Consider the following 22,355-nt stretch of genomic DNA (forward strand, 5'->3'; position numbering starts at 1 on the left):
AGCTTAAAAGATTTGATCAAAAGTGAAATTTTTTGTGCACCGCGGGTGGTGCAAAAATCGTACGCACCACAATATTTGATCAGTACCTAAATTGAAATAAAAAATTTTTAGTTAATTTTGCTTGGGACACTCTGCTCAATATATGCAATCTAAAAATGGTTCTGCATTTGAAAGGAAAGAGGCGTTGTTATCATGTATTTTATAAAAAAAAAAAAAAAAAAAATTTGTCGAACTAATCCCGGTAATCCACATGTCCCTCTATTGGCGATCATTTTATATAAAGTCTACTTGATATATTTCTCATTATTGCAGCCAAAAGTACACCAAGTCTTGTAATTGATGCACTAATTTTGTGTTTAAAAAAAAAATTTAAAATTATAGATTCGCATGTTATATTCACATATCAAATCAAAAATCGATTCCAATTATCTACATTTGGAATAGCACTACCAATAAAGGCCCTTTCTAACCCTCGTATGCATGATCCAAAATTCTAACGGCATGTAACTTGCAAACAAGACAAAAGCCTAACCAGCAATCATATACCTCTTTGCTTCGGAGGAGGTACCATCAAAACACATTGCTAGACATAAGTAATTCTTCCATCATATGTATTATATGGTTAGTGATACTTCAAGTACTGTATTTAGATATAAGAGGCGCTAGATCAGTAGATCTAGCCTTTAAATTTCAGTTTTATCTCAATAATTTTTTGATATAACATGAATGGTCATTCAAAGCAAATACATGTTCAACATGTAACTATCAATATGGCCAATCTCAGACTATCAATCAGTCAATGTCATAGCTTGCTAGGGTTTATACTTTTTTTGAGAACTAGTTTGGCTCCTAGCTTGATGCAACTCTATCAAGATGTTGATGTGTGCCATGAGAGCATCAAGTGGACTGGCTTCAACCAATCAAAGTTTCACGTATTTCAATTGGTGGTAGAGTGATACCACATAAGGAGCTCTTCCTTATTCAGTCATATTCTTAAGAAAGAAATATTGAATACAATGCCCTAGTTGCCTTATTAACACAAGGAATTAGACTGTGACTCATGGAGTGATGGGATTCATCACTACAGCCTCATGGCATCCATCCACATCCTAATTCAACAAAAGATACAAAGATATGAAGTTATTGGATTCCGCCCTCCAAACCGAGATACATCTCTAAATCTTGGTAGCATCATTCTTAATAATTCATGTAGAGTTTAAATTGAAAGCCATGGACCCAAGAAATCAAATGTAGGTCTGGCTGGAACTCAATATAACCATGTTCATAAGCACATGACATCTGCAATATTCTTATCCCTCATCATTTCCATGGCTTCCCATTGCCGAACTTGGCTACAAAAACAGTAATGCTCCAGTGCCGTATCTATCGCTGCTCCACGGTATCCTATGCCGTGCCTCCTTCAGCTGGCTTGAGGCTGGGTCAGAACGAATGCATCAGACCCTTGCACTCGATGAGGAAGGGGAGCAAACACAAAACAGGCCTAGATTGGTGGGCAGCTTGAACATTCTTTTACTTTTCTTGTTTCTTTTTTTTGAGGCAGCATGATTATAAGGTTCTTGAGCAAATACAACCACCAACATCTATCCGCATCAAGTTGCATAACTGAATAGGTACTGTGGAGTGTCCATCGGACCAGAGGCTATTCAATCTGCTGCATTATCCATCTTCTTGGAGGCATACGTATCCATAAATAATTAAGTCCGAGTGTCATGCCATATGGGATTCATCAATTCAGATCTAACCTATATATTAAATAAAAAAAAATTTAAATCTAAATCTATTTCATTTATTAAACAGATAATTCTACCCGATCGATATGATCCGTTTATTAAACAAATTAACTTAGTTTAAACAGATTAAATTAGTATAAAATTTTAACGTATTAAATAGATTTAAATGATTAAACAAATTAAGTAGGCCGAATTAAGCGGACAGAAACAATTAAGTAAATTTTAAATATATTAAATAGATTTAGGATCTAATTCAATTATTAAATAAATCAAGATGAATTGAATAATTAAATATGAATTTAATTTATTTAATAAATAAATTTATACAAGATTCGATTGATTTATGATCCGAAGATCGATACATTAATGATCCGAAGATATATCGGATTGATTCGATTCTTTTATGATCTGAAGACATCATAACTACTTTGTTTGTTGGTGCAAGGAGAGTAAATTGTGAGGACCGGAAATACTTGCCATTATCCATCAGAAGTTTGCAGTGTTTGGTCAAACAGACAAGACCCAAAAGCAAACCTATAGGAGAACCTTTACCTTTGTGCCTGGCCTAAGTTAATTCGGTGCCGCGTGTTTGGGTCTCAGACCAAGCGTTTGGCGTGCTTAAACTAGAGTAGACGAGTAGGGTGGAGTCACTACACTGCCTTGGTTCAAAGAAGCAGCACATCATCTCACCGTACCACACCTTCTCTCAATTCCAATGAGCTTTTATCTAAGAAATCATGGTTGTCGACAGTTTAAGAAGGCAAAAGCTTCTCGCTTTAATTTGGACATGCTATGACCACTCTCTGTTAACATTTCTTAATCATTTGAGTTTTAACTTAATTAATTGTTTTAAAGAATAAATATTTTTTTTACGATAACGGTGAAGGCACCACCAATCCCTTCTTTCAGATAAATGTTTCAACGATTAACAATTGATGGATCAAAGTGGTTTTAGGTTTTGAAATGTCCGATTAAAATCTCGCAATATTCACACTTTTGAGTTAGAATTGGGTTTGGTTCTCTTTTATTTTTGTACATTGGTTTTCCAAACCCAAATCCAATTTTTCTTTTTCATTAGATTTTTCTCTTTATATTTATCCAATAATCCAGCAGTGTTAATTGCATTACTAAAAATTATACAATAAGGTACACCTTATGGAAAAGTAATGCTACCATTTAGCAATTCCAAGGAGAAGTTTGATTCATTCTTTAGTAAACAAGTAGCCAAAAAGAGGAAGAAAAAGGAAAATTGAAGAACATAACTTCTTGCATCATGAAATTCAAATTTTAGTTAAAAAAAAAAATAGTTACTTGATGGGACATGACTAATGCAATGAGATACTTTTATAATTATATCATGAGGTGCATTAACATGACACATACATCTAAGTGTCAACTTCTGTGTTAAAATAAGTTTGATACCAACTCATTAGACGCTAACATCGTTGGAAAAAAAGGTGCAGTTAATGCGAGCAATTTACCTAGGAATATCACCGCCACCACCAACCAGCTCTTCATTAATAGTCAATAAAGTTATCTATCAATTGGGTATCTGGCTAGATTCACTCAAGTATTTGATGGAGAGTAGCAAATGACATAATAATTTTTACCATTTACTCTTTCTTTTCTTTATGATTTATTGAATGCAAATTATTTCATTAACATTTTTTAGCTCATCAAATTATTGATTAATTCAAATTAAAGATACATTTCCTACGATGCATGCATCAGTTGGATATATATGCTAGCTAGGGCTAGTAAAATATGCTTCGATCTATCAATCCAACTCGTATTCGATCTGTTATAAATAAATTTGAGTTTGGGCTAATGAGTTCGGATCGATATGTTTAACCAGTTTAATAAGTGGGTTGGATATGGATTTCAGATATTTGATTCATTTAATCCGTTTAACCCATTTAATATTTAGGTTGGATTAAATCAAATAATTTATTTAATCTATTTAACCTGTTTAACTTATTTATGATTCATTTAATCCGATCTGTTTAATCTGTTTAATCCATTTAAGACCCGTTTAATCTATTTAAAATCTGTTTAACTTATTTCTGATCCATTTAACTTGATCCGTTTAACTTGTTTAATCCATTTAACTTGATCCGTTTAATCTGTTTAACCCATTTAACTTGTTTAACTCATTTAATCTAATTTAATTTATTTAATAAATAGATTAAATAGATCGAATTTAAATTTAAATTTTTGATCTATTTAATAAATATATCAAATTTAGATTGATCATTTTTTTTATTCAACTCATTTATGATCCAACTTATTTACCACCCATTCGATCTATTTATTATTATTTTTTTTTACCAACAATCATAACTATTCATTCCCATCACAGTATATTGAGATATATTTTTAATTGTAAGATATATAGAAATTATCAGTTGTGATTGATGGTGTGCCCAATCACGTGGTGCACTTAGTGTAGAATAATTTCTTCTGCACCACAGAATTAATTGGATTACCAGACCCCATCAAATTCGGTCTTCCAAAATCCCCTAATTAAGCCGAGCCATTTAGCCGATCCCCTAGACCCCAACCTGAGCCGAGCGAGACCAGGTTGTGCCGTGGGTCCCACTCGCCCGTCCCCCTCCGCGGTGAAAGTAAAACTCCACTTTTTTATTTCGACCCCTTCACCCCCGGTTAAATCCCCCAACCCGACTATAAATTAATTCTCCCCACCTCCTCTCTCTGGCGCTCTCTCTTTTCAAGTTTCCCGAGAGAGAGAGAGAGAGAGAGATGCCGGAGACCGCCGAATAGGGCGGCGATCAACGATTTGAGTAAGGGGGAGCGGAGGAGATCGGCGATCATCAGATAGGTGGAGGTTTTGATTATGGTGTTTGGGCACGGGATGGCGGTCGCCGGAGGGGGAGGGGGAGGGGGAGGGGGAGGAGGGGGGAAGCTGGGGAGGCAGCAGGTGTGGCCGGTGGACTACGCGGTGGAGGAGGCGTCGCGGAGGCTGCTGGAGGCGGCGGAGCGGGGAGATCTGATGGCGGCGGCGGAGTGCCTGGCGGATCCGATGGTGGACGTTAACTACGTCGGGGCGGTGTTCCTAAAGGGGCGGCGCACAGAGGTGGTGCTCCGGGAGGAGGCCCCCGACGAGGTCCGCGTCGAGTATGAGGAGCTCCGAACCGACGTCTCCGCCCTCTTCCTCGCCGCTCACGCCGGCCACCTCCCCCTCGTTCGCAAGCTCCTGGTACCATTCCGTCCTCTCTCCCGCGCCCCAACACCACCCCCCCCCCCCCCCCCCCCCCCCCTCCCGTCTATTTTAGTTCTTCTCCCCTTTCTCCGAGAAAAGCTCGGTTAGGTCCGATTTTTCTTTTTTCTTTTTTTTTTTTTTTCTTTCTTTGTTTTGTTATCTTCAATCGTTTTTCTTTTTTTTTTAATTAAAAAAATTCGAATCAGAGGCTTGAGTTGGACTCCTTGGGCATTTTAATTTTTTTATTGGAGAATTTATCGGTTTTTTTATGATCTCTTTTTTTAAGAAAAAAATCGCCGGCAATTTTTCTTGGTAAGAAAAATTACCGGAAACCATGTTTCTAAATCTACGGTTTTTTTTTTTTTTTTTTTTCTAATTTTCGCTCTGGCCTCCAGGATTTTGATATTGCTACTCTCTTTGTTTTATCTCCTCTCACTTGGACGTCTCTGACCATGCGATTGTTCCAATTATTAATTGCCCGGCTCTAGGTCTCACTTATCTCACTAGATGAGTGATGCTAAGTGGCCGAAACGGTTACCCAGAAAATGTCCACGATGGATTGTGGTGTGCATCACTGATGTTCGTGCGCCACGCGGCACTTTAACTTCAAAGGGAGGCCTTTTGTACGAGACTTGGGCCTCTTAGTAAGACACCATCATTTGCTTTTTTTTTGTTTTTTTTTTTAGAGTTGTTGTTTACTTGCATCACAGAGCACCGGTTTCTCCGTCACGAGAGTATCTATATCAAACCAGGGCAAAGCATTTACGTTTCTTTTATGCCGATAATATTTTTCTTGACTCACGCTTTGCGTGACCTTGCTACCATTTGCGAAGGTCTCTTAATTCTGGGCATCACTGCTTCCATCTCCCGTTAATTTACGGCTACGCCGTTGCAAACTCCAACGACGCCGTACCCTGCCACGTGGACTCCCTTGGACTATTTGACGTCGGCGTCCGGTCCGAAGATTCCAAGCGGTTGCTTGAAAACCCCCTCCTCGCCGCACATCCCGGTTCCCAGTTCGCCTCGAAGCAGCGAACTCGCTGTGCCGCACAATCCCAGCCGTCAAAGCCACTCCATCAGCGTCAAAAACATTCGTTTCGTTTAATTCTTTTAGCTTTGATAAGGAAGTTGGAGGAGGAATTATTAGGAGGATAGGAGCAGAAGTTTTATGCGAGCATCACTGTGTCGTGATTCCCCTGAGCTGCTAATGGGCCGCGTGGACACTGATTACTCCGCGGCCGACGAGCCTCTCTCCCAGCTGGCCGTACGTTATATACCCATGACCCATCTATTTATGATGCTCGTACAGATGGTACTCACGCTCTCCCATTTGGATGGAACTAGCCCTCCCCATTGGCTTAAATTTGCAAACATAGAACATCTCACTAATGAAGGAGTTATAGTTAAATCATCTTGTTTATCTCTGATATCAAATAAGAGAATTTTCATTACTAGCTGGACTTTTATAGCTAACTGACTCTCCTACAGATTTAGAACCTTGATAATAGTACTAAAAGAAATGACTCCTTTTATATATATATATATATATATATATATATTAAAATCTTATGTGTCGAATTTGAGTTATGTGTAATTATAGCGTTATTTTTTTTGGTTAAATATTGTTGGAATAGTTTAGGAAGGTGAGTCATAATAATGGGTGATAATGGCGAGGGTCGTAAAGATGAATACTTTTGACTCCCTACCTAACTGGTAATGAGCATTTTATTGGGGAGATGGATAATAATATTGTTAGCAGCTAGAGAAAAATGGGACAGATCACGTGAGGCATCCAGATGCGTGCTCAATGCTCGCTTTGTCCCTCTCGACACACGTTACCTTCGTTTCGTTGAGGAATGATACGGTGGTACCGCATTTCATGCGGCGCCGTAGCATCCGACATCATTAGATCCAGACCATCCATTTGCTGTTCCCTCTCTCTTAGCTGTGCTGCATTGTGGGCCTGGATTAGGCTTGTCCCGTGGCATGGGTGGCTCTGAATTGAGTGTACGGAAGGGTGAGGTGTGCCATCACTGACCATTAAAATGATCAACCCCGGCCTGTGATCTCCTGTGACTATTAATGTGCCGGTACGCCATCACGCAGTTGCTACGATCATTACTATGACCTAAAGTCCAAAAACTGGGCTCAGCCATTAGTTCGCTACTATCTTCTGAACCATTTCGGCCCCCCTGTTTTGTTTTGGCCTGCCTTGTTTGGCTGGCATCTCTGTGTTCGCTGAGAGCGACCAGTGAGTAGAGCGAGTGAAAAGCGAGTGCAGAGGATGAGTAGGTGCACGCACATTCCCACTGTTGGAGGGCTTTCTGACTTGCCACTGTTGGAGGTCTCTGCCTTATTCTCATTTACTCCTCTCTGATTACCAGCTGTCCACTTTCGAAGCACCCCCCCTTGCCCAGATCATTGGGACCCAACCATGGTCGGTGTCTTTGTCCCGATATGATCAGACGGCTAATCATCGAGTCTTGGAACAAATTTACATATATACACCTTTATGTTTTGCCACGTTTGTTCTAGGTTCATGATGGATGGACCCCGCCCAGGTGCGTGGCCTTCGTTCTCGTAACCAAGAACAGAGTAAATCCATTCCCTCGTATACATACAAATCTTGCTGGGCTCGTATCTTCGGGCCCATACCTCACCGCTTATCGTTTTGGCAAACAGTCGAATACATAGAGATCATGAAGTGTTTTTCTTTTTGTTTTTCTTGTTTTTTAATTTTTTGAGATTGGGTTAATTGGGGGCAGTGATTGATTGGGAGCAGGAAGCGGGGGCGGACGTGAATCTGAAGCTGTTCAGGGGGTATGCGACGACGGCGGCGGCGAGGGAGGGGCGGGCGGATGTGGTGGAGGTGCTGCTGAAGGCGGGGGCATCGCAGCCGGCATGCGAGGAGGCGGTGGTGGAGGCGTGCTGCCACGGGCGGGCGAGGCTGGTGGAGCTCCTCATGGGCTCCGACCTCGTCCGCCCGCATGTCGCCGTTCACGCGCTCGTCTTCGCCGCTGCCCGGGGATTCGTCGACGTTGTTGACACCCTCATTAAGGTATGCACTATTGCTTTCTTCTCCGTTGTCAAAGTGATTCAACTTAATAGTGTCTGAAGATGGTAAGGGCTCTTGTACGATTGTGTTAGGCAGAGGCTTATTTTTAGTCCCACATCGGCTATTTTGATAATATTAAGTATCTCATAAGGAGAGAGAAAGTTTTCCTTGTTGTGTTCGTTGAAAGGAGAGACGGTTGGCATCCCTCCTGACAGGGACGGGAACAGCCTTCGGGCTTTCCTGTTATGCACACGGTTAAGGCTTCCCGCTTCGGCGGATCTTATCCAATTTTTTTTTTAAAATTTGTTTTATGCTCAAACACAAAATAGATAATTTTTTTTACTAGTATCATCAATTAATTAGTTTAATCATTCGTGAACATATAGCTTGAATCATATATAGACTAAAATTATAATTAAAATATTAAGTATGAAAATCCAAGATATTTATTATGATTTGTGATTTGAGCCTATATTTTTCCTTGTTATCCAACACAGATCTAAAATAACAAGTATCATCAATTAATGAGTTTAATCACCCGTGAACATATAGCTTGAATCATATATAGACTAAAATTATAATTAAAATATTAAATATGAAAATCCAAGATATTTATTATGATTTGTGATTTGAGCCTATATTTTTCCTTGTTATCCAACACAGATCTAAAATAACAAAATCCTCTATATTGCAATTATCCAGTTAAATTTTTAATCCATAATTTCTACTTGCTAATATCTCCTGCAGTGTGGGGTTGATCCAAATGCAACTGATCGCATGCTGCTCTGTTCATTGAAGCCATCACTGCACACCAATGTCAACTGCACAGCTATTGTTGCTGCCATCGTCAGCCGGCAGGTTGCCGTCGTTCGGCGACTACTTCAGGTATGATCATATTTTGTGAACTCGTGAGTAGCTGCAAAAAGATAGCAGTGGTTTGTCGTATGTAAAGCCTTTGACATGAATGATCAACACTGTTTGATCCAGGCCGGAGTGAGGAAGGAAACTAAGGTGAGGCTGGGTGCATGGTCATGGGACACTGCAACTGGTGAGGAGTTCCGTGTGGGAGCTGGGCTCGCCGAGCCCTACAGCGTCGCCTGGTGTGCTGTCGAATACTTCGAATCTACCGGAACTATACTGCGAGTGCTCCTCCAGCAATACAGTCCCAACACCCTCTTCTTCGGCCGGACCCTTCTCCACCATGCAATCCTTTGTGCCAATCCCCGTGCTGTCCGCACCCTCTTGGCATCTGGAGCTAACTGCGAGTTCCCGGTGAAAACCAGCAGGAAGAACGAGTTCCGACCGACACACATGGCTGCCCGGCTTGGCCACGCTTCAATCTTGCAAATATTGATCGATGAAGGGTGTGACCTCAATTCAACAACAGACTCTGGCGAGACTGCATTGATGCTATGTGCACAGTATAAGCACGATGATTGCCTCAAGGTTCTTGTATCAGCTGGTGCTGATCTTGGTCTGGTTAGCTCTGCTGGTGCCTCTGCTGCATTAGTTGCTGCTTCAAACCGATGGCGCATTGGCTTCCAACGTGCTGTTCTTGATGTGATTCGGTCGGGGACGTTTCCTCGATCTAGTGATTCATCTGTCTTCTCTCCAATGATGTTTGCTTCACGCCTCGGTGATGTCGAAGCCTTAGAAGTATTGTTGATGCAACCGGAGGTCAGCATTGATGAGCAAGATGGGAATGGGTTCTCACCAGTTATGGTTGCAGCCAAGGAAGGGCATGTCGATGCCTTCCGCTTCCTAGTCTTCGCCGGTGCCAATGTGAAGCTAAGGAATAAAGCAGGGGAGACAGCAGTCATGCTTTCCCAGTCCAACAGCAATTCAGATCTTTTCGAGCAGGTGATGCTCGAGTTCGCTCTTGAGAAAGGCAATGCAGGAGGGTTCTATGCTCTACATTGCGCTGCCCGGCGTGGAGACTTGGCTGCGGTGCGGCTGTTGACCGCCAGGGGCTGTGATGTGAATATGCCTGATGGAGATGGGTACACACCACTGATGTTGGCAGCAAGAGAAGGCCATGGAATGTTATGTGAGCTCTTGATTGCTTCTGGTGCCAGGTGTGATATCAAGACTCATCGAGGCGAGACCGCCATTTCGCTAGCAAGGACCAATGCTAAGTTTGGCAATGAAGCAGAAAGTGTGATATTGGATGAGCTTGCAAGGATCTTGGTCTTGGAAGGGGGGTGTGTGATGAAGCACACAAAGTGTGGTAGGGGATCACCACATAGGAAGGCTCTATGGATGGTGGAGGCTGCAGGGGTGCTGCGGTGGGGCAAGTCAAGCCGCAGGAATGTGGTGTGCAGGGAGGCTGAGGTGGGGGGAAGCTCGGCGTTTCAGAGGAAGAGGAAGAGGAAAGGAAAGGGGGATGCTTATGAGCCAGGGCTGTTCAGAGTGGTGACCACCAAGGGCAGGGAGGTGCATTTTGTGTGCGAGGGTGGGAAGGAGCTGGCTGAGCTCTGGGTCAGGGGGATCAGGCTGGCGACAAAGGCAGCATTTTAGTAAAGGAGAGAAGTGAGTGGTGGAGGAGCAGAAAGGCTGAGGTATCTTTTAGAAGGGTCTTTTGGATGATATGCTGTAAAGAAGAATGGAGAAAGAGAGAGGTGTTGATAGTGTACGTGGACTTCAGCTCGAAGTCAGGTATTTCTTTTGTTCCTTGGTATTGACTGGTGCATATTTTGAATTTAGATAAAATGTAGATTTCTCTCAGTGCATTCCTTAAATACTATTAAGATACAAGATTTGGTTGCGGAAATATCTGAGAAGTTGATTGGTTCTCAGGTTAATATTTACAATAGCAATAACAGGTGAACTAAGTATGTCAATGCAGTAAACTCAATATGATTAGGGAAAAAATCAAAACCGAATCCAAAAGCCACTATCGCTCTCTGGAACTGAAATCGAATCCAAATGGTTCTTGAAATTAAGAACCAGTACTGCCACTAAAAAAAAAAAAAAACTGCAAAACCGAAATCGAAATCAAAAAAATTGAAAAGCATTTGACTTTTTTATTCATCTCAAAAATTTTACATATAAATAATAAAATTAAAAATATCATCAATAATTTTTATAATATAATTCATACCAACTCTTCTGATAGATATATCCAAAAAGATAGTGTGGTCCATATTTGCCATCGAGTGGAATAGGGGATGAACTAGATTATTTCATAAAGTTCCTAATTTGACATCATATTAAATACAAAACATGTTAAGGGAATGGACCATCAGGTATTTTCGATTTTGGATTCAGTTTAGGGTTCAGTTTCAGATTCAATGTTGGATCAAACTCAGGTCAAGAAATTTGTTGGAGCCGATAAGGATGGCATTGGATCGGGGACGGATTTTGAACTATCCAAATGTAAATATCTAATAAACTATCTAAATCCAAACTGAATTCTTTTTATCCAAATTCATCTCAATCAGGAATCAGATAATTCAAATTTACTCGATCTGAACCCAATGAAGCAGCTGAAAGAGGAGAATGAATGAATAAATTATGATTTAATAACTAATAAATGATAATTAATAAAATATATTTAATATAATATATATTTATATATTTTAAAATATTAAAATATATTTAATGTATTATATATTTATATATTTTAATAATATACTCATCATTTTTCCCTCATTAATTTCAATTAAAATGATCCCATTCAATTCGGTGATGGATAAAATATTCGGACAGCTGCCTGCTGGCATCCCTAGTGAGGACTTGGAGGAACGGCAAGAGGAAAGCCGTGTCTCGGGGACTGCATGCGAAAGTGGAGATGCAAACGTACTCACGGTTTCTCCTAAGGACCGGTCCTGGGAAAAAAAAAAAAAAATCTCACATGACGCTGGCAAGATACTGCCATACAATCTGATCCGATGCATTTTGAAGCAGCCTATGGCTTTAGTGATGTTAGCATATCTGGTGCACTAATGGTGCAAGATATGCGTAGGACTGCCAAAGAGATTTTTTTTTTTTTGACTTGTCTCGGAGCACGGGCATCTGCATGGTGCGATGCTGAGACCACCATGGGCTCCTACAGTAGTTGTTGACATCTGAGGAGGTAAAATTGCCACCAATCACTCGGTGAATCAGTCTGGCACCAACCTCCTACAGTACAGGACTTTTGCTAGAGTCCCTGTGAAGTGGCTCTAAGATAAGCTTCACATACCTTTATGCGCTTTCGAGCACCTCTATGTGCCCTAGGCACAGTCTAGGGTCATGTCAGACAGCAAAGGAGCCTCAGTTTTCACCTATATCAGCTTTTCAGTCATAGAGATGAGGTGGTGCCAGGGTTAACCATCCTACGCTAGCTTGATAGGGTTCTTTTTCTCTGTTTTGGAACAAGATTCATAGGGCTCAGTTACCCACAACGAAAAGACATACAAAAAGAACAATTGAAGATCATACAAAACAAAATAAAATATAATGAAAAATAACAAAAGCCTGCATCCTAAGCAGTTGTATACTTTCAGAGAAATAAATTCAATTCCAATCTCATGAAAAGACTTCAGGCTTTGTTTTTCCCTGCCGTGTGGGCATAGGAACCATGCCCAGCCATCAAGTGACATGATTAATGACATGCTTAAATCCAAGAGTAATCAATAGATAACTGCCTCACAAGCTAAAATTCAACACAAGCATGCTAACCAGAAACACTAGGCAAGCTTTGCTTCATGGAAAAACTTTACCAGTTACAATTTCAAAACTGCAACAGAGCTGGGAACTACTGAGTTTCTATCTTCCAATGAACATCATAATTTAACCTTTATCTCAATAAGAATGACCTATTACCCTCCTAGTTTTAATGCCTCTATTCTGCAATGTTGCAAGGTAAGTCTCATCACCAAGATATACTTCCAAATGAATGAGAAAATATTTATAATGGAGTTCAATTCCCAGTGATCTCTTTCTCCTTTGCCTTGCACATATCATCCGCTGACTTGACAAAACGTTTTGTCATATCTTCGACCTGGACAAAGTAATGAGTGGCACGTTATATGTTAAATCAAGTATGACGTTTAAAAAGGGTTTTTGATTCGTTACCCACTTCCTTTTCAAGTCTCTTTGCATCATCTTTGGGAATATTTGAAGCTGCTTTCTTTATTGAATCCAATGCCTACAAAGACCACATCAATCCCTTGTCAGGAAAAAACGATTGGGACTTCGTATAATCGACCGCACAGGTAGGAAAACTAGCATAGAAAATTGAATAACACTAGGAGCTTGGGAAGTTGGACAGCATTTTGTCCAAATGCTTAATGAGAAAAACAAAAGGCTCAAGTAATCCAAGGATGGGATTTAATTTCTGCTTAGATTATGAAGGTTGTGACTGCAAATACTAATCACAACCTTCAACATTTCCATTCCAAGATATTAGGGGTTTACCTCATGAATCTATTTTGTCGTAGTTTCATTATTAATATGAATTAAAACAACAAATAACTCAAAGAAATTGCACCTATACCTTTTGTCGTGCTCTTCTGATACTCTGCTTAACATCTTCAGCAGATTTAGCGACCACCTTACACAAAGCCTGGAAAAAGAAACAAAGTAAGAGACTCTAGCAGATTTAAGCAGGAAAACAGGTGAATGAAATATGTTCTTGAAAGAGCTTACCTGCATGTTCTCCTTGGTCAATCTGGAAGACCATAGTAAATGTCAAAAACTCAAAAGGTAAGTCACAAGCAAAACCGATGGAATAATGAAAATGGAACAGAATTTATATGAATTTCTTATTAGATAAAAGATCAAAAGGAGATCAGTGGGAGGCTTAGCTAACTACAACAGCTGAGACTATCATTCCTAAGGGTGCTAAAACTTTAATTTGATTTTGGTAACCAAGCAAATTATGAATATTGGAGGTTAGAGACATACGGTGGGATTGCTGCAATTATTCGTTGGCCATCAGGAGTAGGATTTAAACCCAATGGAGATGAAATTATAGCATGCTCTACCGCCTTTATTGCCTGCAGCAAAAGGAACATTTTTTTAGATACTCAAATAGCTAACAACCGCTTTCATAGCTAACTAGAACATTTAAATGTTGACTGAGGCCAATAAGTTGTTTGAAATAGCTTCAACATAAGCCCTTGAGTCCTGTTGCTTTCTGGAAAAGAATCAAATATTGCTCCCACATGTTTATACGGGAACCTTGCAAACCAAGCTACTCTAAAAACCAATCGAGACACTGAAGTATACTTTTGCTTGCAATATCATTTGCACTAAATAGCCAGCCTTCCCATTTTAGAGAAGAGCAAGGTCTCGATTATAGTATGCCATAGATATTAGAGCACCATGGCCATGCCCTCCTGATAGTGCAGATGCTAAGACATGCGACATCTTAGTAAGATCCTAAGGTTTTAGACAAAAAGGCTCCTGACTACATAGATAGGGACAAAATGCAATTCAAAACAGAGAAACAGTATTGTCCACAGGCCAGCCCAGCATGGAGTGGCCAAATAGTGACCCGCTAAAGACTAGCTTGGGCTAAGATTCATGACCTAAAGCCTAATTTGACCTGAAATTAGGAAGCACAAATGTTTTTGGCTTGGGCTGGGCTTAAGTTTTGGTAAAAGTTTAATAATGCCTGATAAAAAATTTACTTGAGAAAGTACCAAGACTCGGGTTATTTGGGGCCCAAGCTTTCAACCACAGGCTGAAATTAGCCCTCAGCACTACACAGCATGGCTGATTAATGCCCATGACAAGCAAGAAAATGATTTTCAAAGCAAGCATATTGGATTGGAGGAAGAGGTAAGGCAGAAAAAAAAAAGAACATCAGAGACCAGGAAAGGGGCTGATGACAAGGGCTCACCAGTGAGAACCTATGAAAAGGATACCATCCTTGCATGAAGTGATATGCTGAAGCTAGAAATACAGGCAAGCTCAACCAGTATCAACCAAAGCGATGGCCGATGGGAGGATGTCCCCCAGCCAAGATGGAACAAGGCAGAGTGATGTGAGAGATGACATCATATTCATATTAAGCACCGAAACAAAGTGCCTTCATGCTTCCAGGCCAGATAGCTCAAAAGCTACTGCAAATACAAGCGACATCCAACTAACGAAACATGAGGTGGTTTTCAATTAACAGGAGAGATCATCAATAAGGCTCATTAAATACAAGGAACCAACTATGAACATAAAGATAATAAATCCTACATGCATTTAGAAAAGAAGAGCAGCAATTATTAACTAAAATACGAACATCCAACTAATGAAACATGACGTGATTTTCCAGAAACAGGAGAGATCATCAACAAGGGTCATTAAATACAAGGAACCAACCATGAACATAAAAATAATAAAACCTACATGCACTTAGCAAAGAAAAGCAACAATTATTAACTAAAATATGAGCTAGAATAAGAGCCACATGCCACAAATCATATATATGCAGCCAATATGGCACCACCATGGACTTGAAGCAGATGAGGCACAAAAGACAACTTGCATTTACAGCGTATGATAAAAGATTTAATGGATGCAAAAGCAAACGAACTCACCTTAGACAAATTCAAACTCTCCTACACTTCAGGCACATCGCATTATCCAGAAGAATAAGCAGGCATACTACAGTTACAAAAAACATAATACCTCTAAAGCTCAAAATGTTTTTATAGCAAATATTAGCAAGTGACTTTAGTCTACAGTTGAATATAGCTTACAAAGAGGGAGAAGAAGAGGGGGGAGGAGAGAGAAAGGGAGGAATGGAAAGGAAGGGAAAGAGAAAAAGGAAGGCCTACCTCGTCGGCAACAGCAACCAAAAGCCCCAAATCCTAATCTTAACCGGTCGGGGCCGGAGATGTCGATGAGGGCATCCCTGGCATTGATTGAGAGCAATGAAGTTGTCATCCGCTTCATTCAAGGGCAATGGCGTCCATTGTTGTCCAAAGGGGGGTGCAGGAGAGAGAGAGAGAGAGAGAGAGAGAGCAATCGAAGCAGCCTAATGAAGGGCTGGGAGGATTTTATATGTTGAACTGGCCCAAACAGCTGAACCATCCCAATTTCCTATCCATTCAGTTCAATATGAGCAGATTGCCCAATTCAGTACAGGCCGAACCATCCAATTTAGGTGGGTTCAGCAAATGTTGCACCAAATCATGACATCTCATACTCATAGCCCTTAGATCCTGAGAAACATCCAGAAGACCTAATCCTAGCTTTGCAACCTTTTCCTTCAATTTTGGTCATCCAAAATAACACAAGCCAACAAATACAACCCCCTTAATCTCCACCCTCCAATATAAACCACCCCATCAATCCTTTCTTTTACCCCCCAGACAATCACCTTAGCCCACTTCATCTTAGTACTAAACCATTAGATAAAGGGCACCCCTTAGATCAATCAATCCTGGCCCTCTATCCCTTCATTCCCCCTCTATAAATAGCCCAGCAAAAAGAGAGGAGAAATTAGCAAGCCTTAGGGGAGACTATGCCAAACTAAATCCTTAACCCTAGCTTCCACTCTTCTTTATGCTTTCCCACTACTTCCAAGAAGCCATTAGCACTAGCTTTATTCCATTATTCTAGCCTAATCCAAGCAACTTAAACAAGGAAAAGGCCTCCTTACTCCCCTTGGTTGGGGCACTCTCCAAGTAGAGGCCCAATACCAAGGGATATGGACAGGAAATTGCATTAAGAGCATGGAGGCTCTGCATCATCAACCTTCTCTCTTCCCTCTCTCTCACTTCTTTTATTTTTTTTTTTCTTAGAGTTTCTTTGTTTAAACCCTAGTCTAGGATAAAGTAGTAGGGTTATCTATCTTGCCCTTAGGTTGCATTTGGTAGCTGGCAATCTATGCAGATTGCTGGCAATTTAATGTGATAATCTAGATTACTGCATTTGGTATGCTTTTTGGATGGTAATCTAGATTGTCTCATAGGAGGTAATCTGGATTGCATTGGGGAGAGGTGGCTATTCAGATTATCATTTTTTTGACAATGTTGCAATAAAAATTTTGGACAAAATTATCCCTCAAAAAAATCACACAAAATCTATTGTCCAACCCTCCCCTCTCCTCCCTCCACGTGCGCCCCCGGCCCGCGGCTCCTCCATCTCCTTTTATCCACCTGTGGCTCCTCCGCCCTTGTCCCCCACCACCCCCTCGTGGCTCCTCCACGCCCATCCCCACCACCCCCATGGCTCCACATGAGCCCACCCCCTCCCCACCCCTCTAGTGCCAGCGGTTCCCCACACCCTTCGGCCCGCCACCTCTCTGTGCCAGCACCACACCCACATCACTCTCATTACTTCTCACCAAAAAAAAAGAAAAGTACTGGAGCAAAATTATTGAGGGTATTTTGAAAATTTGATTTCACATTATCGGTAATCTGATTGTTATACCAAACATGTCAATAAAGATTTTCAATAATTTTACTGCAACATTACTTGTATGTACCAAACACATTAATCAACATTATTAGCAATCTAATGGTGGCAATTTATCCTGAAGATAATCCACATTACCTTCCAAAATTGTCTGACAATGCACCAAATGCAACCTTAGGACCTCCAACAGAAAGGGTAATGCCATAGTGGTGTGCATTTAAGGGTTCAACCCCATTGACAACCTAGATCCTTATCCCTAACCATAAACTTCCTAATTTCCATATTAAGACTTGGTGGTGACTCCCAATAACTTGAACCAGCAGGAAATATACACAACAATCAATTTCATAAAAAATAAATATTTCTTTAAAAGTCTACCATTCTCTGTAGTGTCCAACCTAAACGCCTAATAAACAAATGAACCAATTTCCCCATCCCCGTCAATCAAGGCTTTCTTGCTAACAAAGTGAAGGCATTTTTTCCTTTGACATCCCATAGTTGCCACATTATATTTTGCTTTCTTTACTAACTTATATTTTATTACTTTGGTTTGACCTCAAGTTTTGAACTAAAATAATGTATACAAACTTACATTAACTTTTGGTCCATTTCAATCTAAGCACATGTATATTTTGGTGCAAGCACATCTCAAATGTCAAAATACAATAAAGAATGCCAGCCCAACCTCTGACAAGCATGAAACTGATACTTTACAATTTAATCCTCAGATAGGGTTTCATTTACATATTGAATGGATAGAGACAGAGTTTTTAGTTTTTGTATTGTATGACTCTTATGATGTTATATATGATCATTTGTGGCCATTTCAAAAGTTGATAATAAACATATATGGCTCGCAAACAAATAATGAGACAAAAAAAATCACATTAGGCAGACAGTTTCTGTAGTTGCTTTAACAACTTCAGAAAGTGATATTCGAATCATGATGTTACAGCTGTATGTTATGTCATTTAAATAAAAAAAATGAGAATTCTTCTACTTCCATTTTCTATATCAACTTGTTCCTCATTTCCATATATATAAGCTTTCACAGGGAAGTGAACTAGCTGTCAGGTTGTCCATACAGCACAGCAGAAATATACAAGCACTAGATAATATATGTCTGTCCAAATGATGAACATCCAAAATATGCAAGAACAGAAATATTAGGATTAAGATTTAAAAGTTCACTTACATTAGGATCATATGGTGTCACTGAGAGGGTCTGAGCATCTATGACAGAAACAACAGCAACATGATTCAGTGGTATCTTTGCACCATCAGTCTCGACAACGATATGATCAAGCATCCCTGTGAAGGACATTTACCCCTACAATCTTGCAAAAATCTAGGCAGAAAGCCAAAAATGGCTTCTAGAAATGAAGTATAGAAAATATACCTGCAGATGCCCTTCCAGTCCGGAGTTTACTTAATTCTCGTGCTAAAGCAGCAATTGCTGCCTCCATTTGTGAACTAGCAGTTGACTTCACAGTCGGTCCAATGTCAGGAACAACTTGAACAGTATCACCATCATCCTCATTCTCTACAAGACAGCAAGTGAAGAAACATCAGACAAAGCCCTTAATTGAAATAAGCATGGCCTTTACAAACTTAAAAGATCTGATGACTGAAAATTCGAAATAAAGTCTTCAATATGCTTTTTAATAGAAAGATTTTAAAAGCAGGTTTGTTGAAAGTAGCAGGGCAAACTTAAATCTCAGACCTGCATTATATCTCTAATATTCTGGTCTCTTCATGGTCAAGTGATAAGTATTAAAACTTATAAGACCTTCTTTGTCCAGAAAATTAACACTCAGTTTTTGATTTTGTAAAGGTTCCACATAAAGAGAAATCACTAATGCAGCTCCATAGGAGAAAAGAAAGAAAGTATGCAGGTGCACTAAAAATTTGACAATTTGCTATTAAGAGTTTGTTTCCTTGCCAAGAAAGCTGCCTGGAAAAATTATTATCCTTGGAATATAGTTTTCCATCTATTTGTTTCAACAAAAATTGGCAAATTTGGAAAACTTATTTCTCAACCTACAAAAAGCTTTTCTTTTCCATGGAAAAAGAAATCATGTTTTTTTCTTTTCCCTTTTTGGGGATATGGTTGCAACTAGAGGTGCAATTGAGCCGAGCCAAGTCGAGTAGCTGAAAGCTCAAGTTCGACTCAACTCAAAATACTCGGATTCGAAACTCATCTCGAGATCGACCGAGCCTTAATATCCCAAGCTCGAGCTCAACTCGATGAAAAATAGGCAAAACTCGAAATCGACTCGATTCGACTCGAATATCAACTGAGCCATACTCAAGGTCAAATTCGAGCTGAAAATCAAACTTTAGCCTACTAATAATATATGTATTAATATATATATTATAAATAAAAATAATATTATTAAAAATGTATATAAATTAAAGTAGGCTCGCGAGCTTTCGAGCCAAGAATCCTACTACTCAAGCTCGAAAATAACTGAATCGAGTCAAGCTCAGACTTGAGTCGAGCTCGAGTGGTTTGCGAGCAGCTCGACTCTTTTGCACCCCTAGTTGCAACCAAATGGACCCTCTGTGAGCTACCAGAGGTAAAACACAAGATAATCCTTGTTCATCATAGGGGATGTAGTTCAATGCAGCTGAATTCAATAAAAGTGTGGCCAGTTTTACATGTTCAGTCATATGGCCCTTATAACAAATGAATGGTTACTAGTCATGATTATGGTAATAATCATATGGCTAGAATCAATGCCTTGAAACTTTTAGTTAGATGGCCCTATGTGAGTCCAATTTCAGGTCAATGAAAGTTTATCTTGTTCACAAGCATATCACATGCAGTTTCAAAACAAAAGAGTATGTTAGCGACTGCGATAGTGGCATTATATTCCATTCCAAAGTATTGAAGAACTGGTATACTCCTAGACAACACCCATTTTACACCACCACGCCCCCAACCCCAAACAAAACAAAAAGGAAAATGACAGGGGGGAAGGAAAAAAGGCCACCGTGACCAAGTAACTTGTCTAGAAATATCATTCATTTTCAAACAACTAAAAAATATGCCAACCAATCAACAGCTCCATCTGAGTAGAAAATCAATTATGAACACTTTAAACCTGATAACCAAGAATGCTCCAACTTTTGTATCAAGGAGGATCAAATAAGAATAAGTTCCATATTACCACTGTTGGAATATAATATTGAAAATTCTTGATTTTGTGCACCACATACCTTTTCATCATCTTTGTTATGCCATTATAGAAGTTGAATCTGAGGCTTCCATGAAAGTATGACATCTAGCTTTGGATCTAATCTTAACTTTGAATCCTGAAAGTAAAAACTAATTAAAAAATTTTTTTAGGTCTGATCCAGATTTATGAGCAATCTCAAGCTGGATCTAGCCAATTTTGGTGAAATAAATTCGGATTTGCTAGACCAGATTCCAACTCGATTAAGTTTGATTATGGGTTAGATTATCAACTGGCTCAGAGCTGCAGGTTTTAGATTAGGTACAAATCAGTTCAGCTTCAGGTTGGATATCAATCTACTAGCCCACATGCACCTCTACCCAAAATGAAAAGGAAATAAAATTCTTCCCTTGTATCTAACTCATCATTTAAATGCAAAAATTATCCATTATCGCCATTTCCTTCCTGTATATTGATTAGAATTCATTTTCACAATCATCTGATACAACATGTAGAAATGAAATTTTTTAAAAAAAAACATGGATTTGATATTAATCATGGATCAAATCAAATTTTCTTCTGCTGAAACGCAGTTTATTGGAATAGTAACGCAGATACATGCACAAGTTACCTAAACTTTGCAGAAGCTAAGCACAAAATGCTGTAGAGTTATTGAGAAGAATTTAATAAAAAAAATTGTTATTGAATAAATACTAATACTTGAACTAACACGGTCATAAAGCAAGATTAGATCAATCTTTACCAGGTACCATCAAACACCAGCATAGTGACATTATTTACCATCACTTACGCCACTATAAACTAAAAAAAAACACATAAAAGGAGGCAAAATACCAACTTTAGCTCAGATATCAGAAGCACAAGAACAGAACATGAGAATCAGCATTCGCGAAAACGACGAAATGGAAGGACGAAGAAAAAAATCCAGCGGCTTACTCGATTTCCTCCCTTTGGCGAAACCTCTCCAATTTCCGAATAAGAAATCGGAGCCTAAACGGTCGAAACCACTACGGAATCCAAGAAAAGAAGCCGCCCTCGCCGATTGGCTGGAAACGAGGTGGGAGAAGGGCGAGATGTTGCTGAAATGGTGAGAAGCCCGAAGGAAGAGGAGGCTCCTCGAGGATAGAGCTCGCCTGAGGCAAATAGCCATGGCTAGGGTTAGGGTTTCGCGATTGCTCTTCTCTCTCGGATTCGCCAATGACGAGCGAGAGAGAAAGAGAGAGAGAGAGAGAGAGAGCGCGCGCGCTCGGAGACCGAAACGAAAGCAGCCTTCGGAGCACGAAGGGTTTTTGGGTTCTTGATGGTCGGAACTCTCTGGTCTCTTATACCAGACCGGAGGGAATGAGTTATAAGACTCTTTTGATTAAATCACGAAATTGCCCACAAACCGGCCGGACTAGTTTGTCCGGTCGGTAGGTTCAACTTGCAGCCATTTCAGCATGATGATGCGGAAAAGTCAAAAGTATCATACAAATAGCTAGATAAATTACCCTCTTACAAGTAATGAAATATCTAATTTTTTTAATTATACTTGTCCAACCATAGCTAGTTATTGGCCTTTTTTTATATATTATGTACTATATAATCATATTTTGTATAGCTTATTATCAATTTACAAAATTACTATATAGTTTTGTAATAGTAAATATTATGTTATAGTATAATTATTTATAACAATTTTTATGATGTCATTATGTAATACTATAAAATGCAAAATCGAATGTAAGTTTGTATTTTATATATTATACTATATGGTATAATATCAAAATATAATAATGTGTTAG

At 39.6% G+C, this 22,355-nt stretch overlaps 2 protein-coding genes and 1 non-coding gene across 3 annotated transcripts; 2 read left to right on the plus strand and 1 right to left on the minus strand.

Moving 5' to 3' along the window:
* The first annotated feature begins 4,484 nt into the window (after positions 1-4,484).
* On the plus strand, positions 4,485-10,750 carry LOC105038659 (uncharacterized). The gene is made up of 4 exons (XM_073260459.1): positions 4,485-4,968; positions 7,754-8,029; positions 8,774-8,911; positions 9,014-10,750. The coding sequence occupies exons 1-4, from the start codon at positions 4,606-4,608 to the stop codon at positions 10,541-10,543; spliced, it is 2,307 nt and encodes a 768-aa protein (XP_073116560.1). The 5' UTR covers positions 4,485-4,605; the 3' UTR covers positions 10,544-10,750.
* LOC114913951 (U6atac minor spliceosomal RNA) lies at positions 8,200-8,322 on the plus strand. The gene has a single exon (XR_003800079.1). It is a non-coding gene; the product is annotated as a U6atac minor spliceosomal RNA (small nuclear RNA).
* A 1,934-nt stretch (positions 10,751-12,684) lies between the features above and the next one.
* LOC105038660 (uncharacterized) lies at positions 12,685-21,875 on the minus strand. The gene is made up of 8 exons (XM_010914534.4): positions 21,508-21,875; positions 18,771-18,914; positions 18,567-18,682; positions 13,916-14,007; positions 13,658-13,679; positions 13,506-13,574; positions 13,089-13,157; positions 12,685-13,010 (listed from the first exon to the last, which is right to left on the minus strand). Exons 1-8 carry the CDS (start codon positions 21,719-21,721, stop codon positions 12,930-12,932), a joined length of 807 nt encoding a protein of 268 aa, XP_010912836.1. The 5' UTR covers positions 21,722-21,875; the 3' UTR covers positions 12,685-12,929.
* Positions 21,876-22,355: the final 480 nt, after the last annotated feature.

The sequence above is a fragment of the Elaeis guineensis genome, chromosome 1, assembly GCF_000442705.2.
Source record: "Elaeis guineensis isolate ETL-2024a chromosome 1, EG11, whole genome shotgun sequence".
Classification (NCBI taxonomy): Eukaryota; Viridiplantae; Streptophyta; class Magnoliopsida; order Arecales; family Arecaceae; genus Elaeis; species Elaeis guineensis.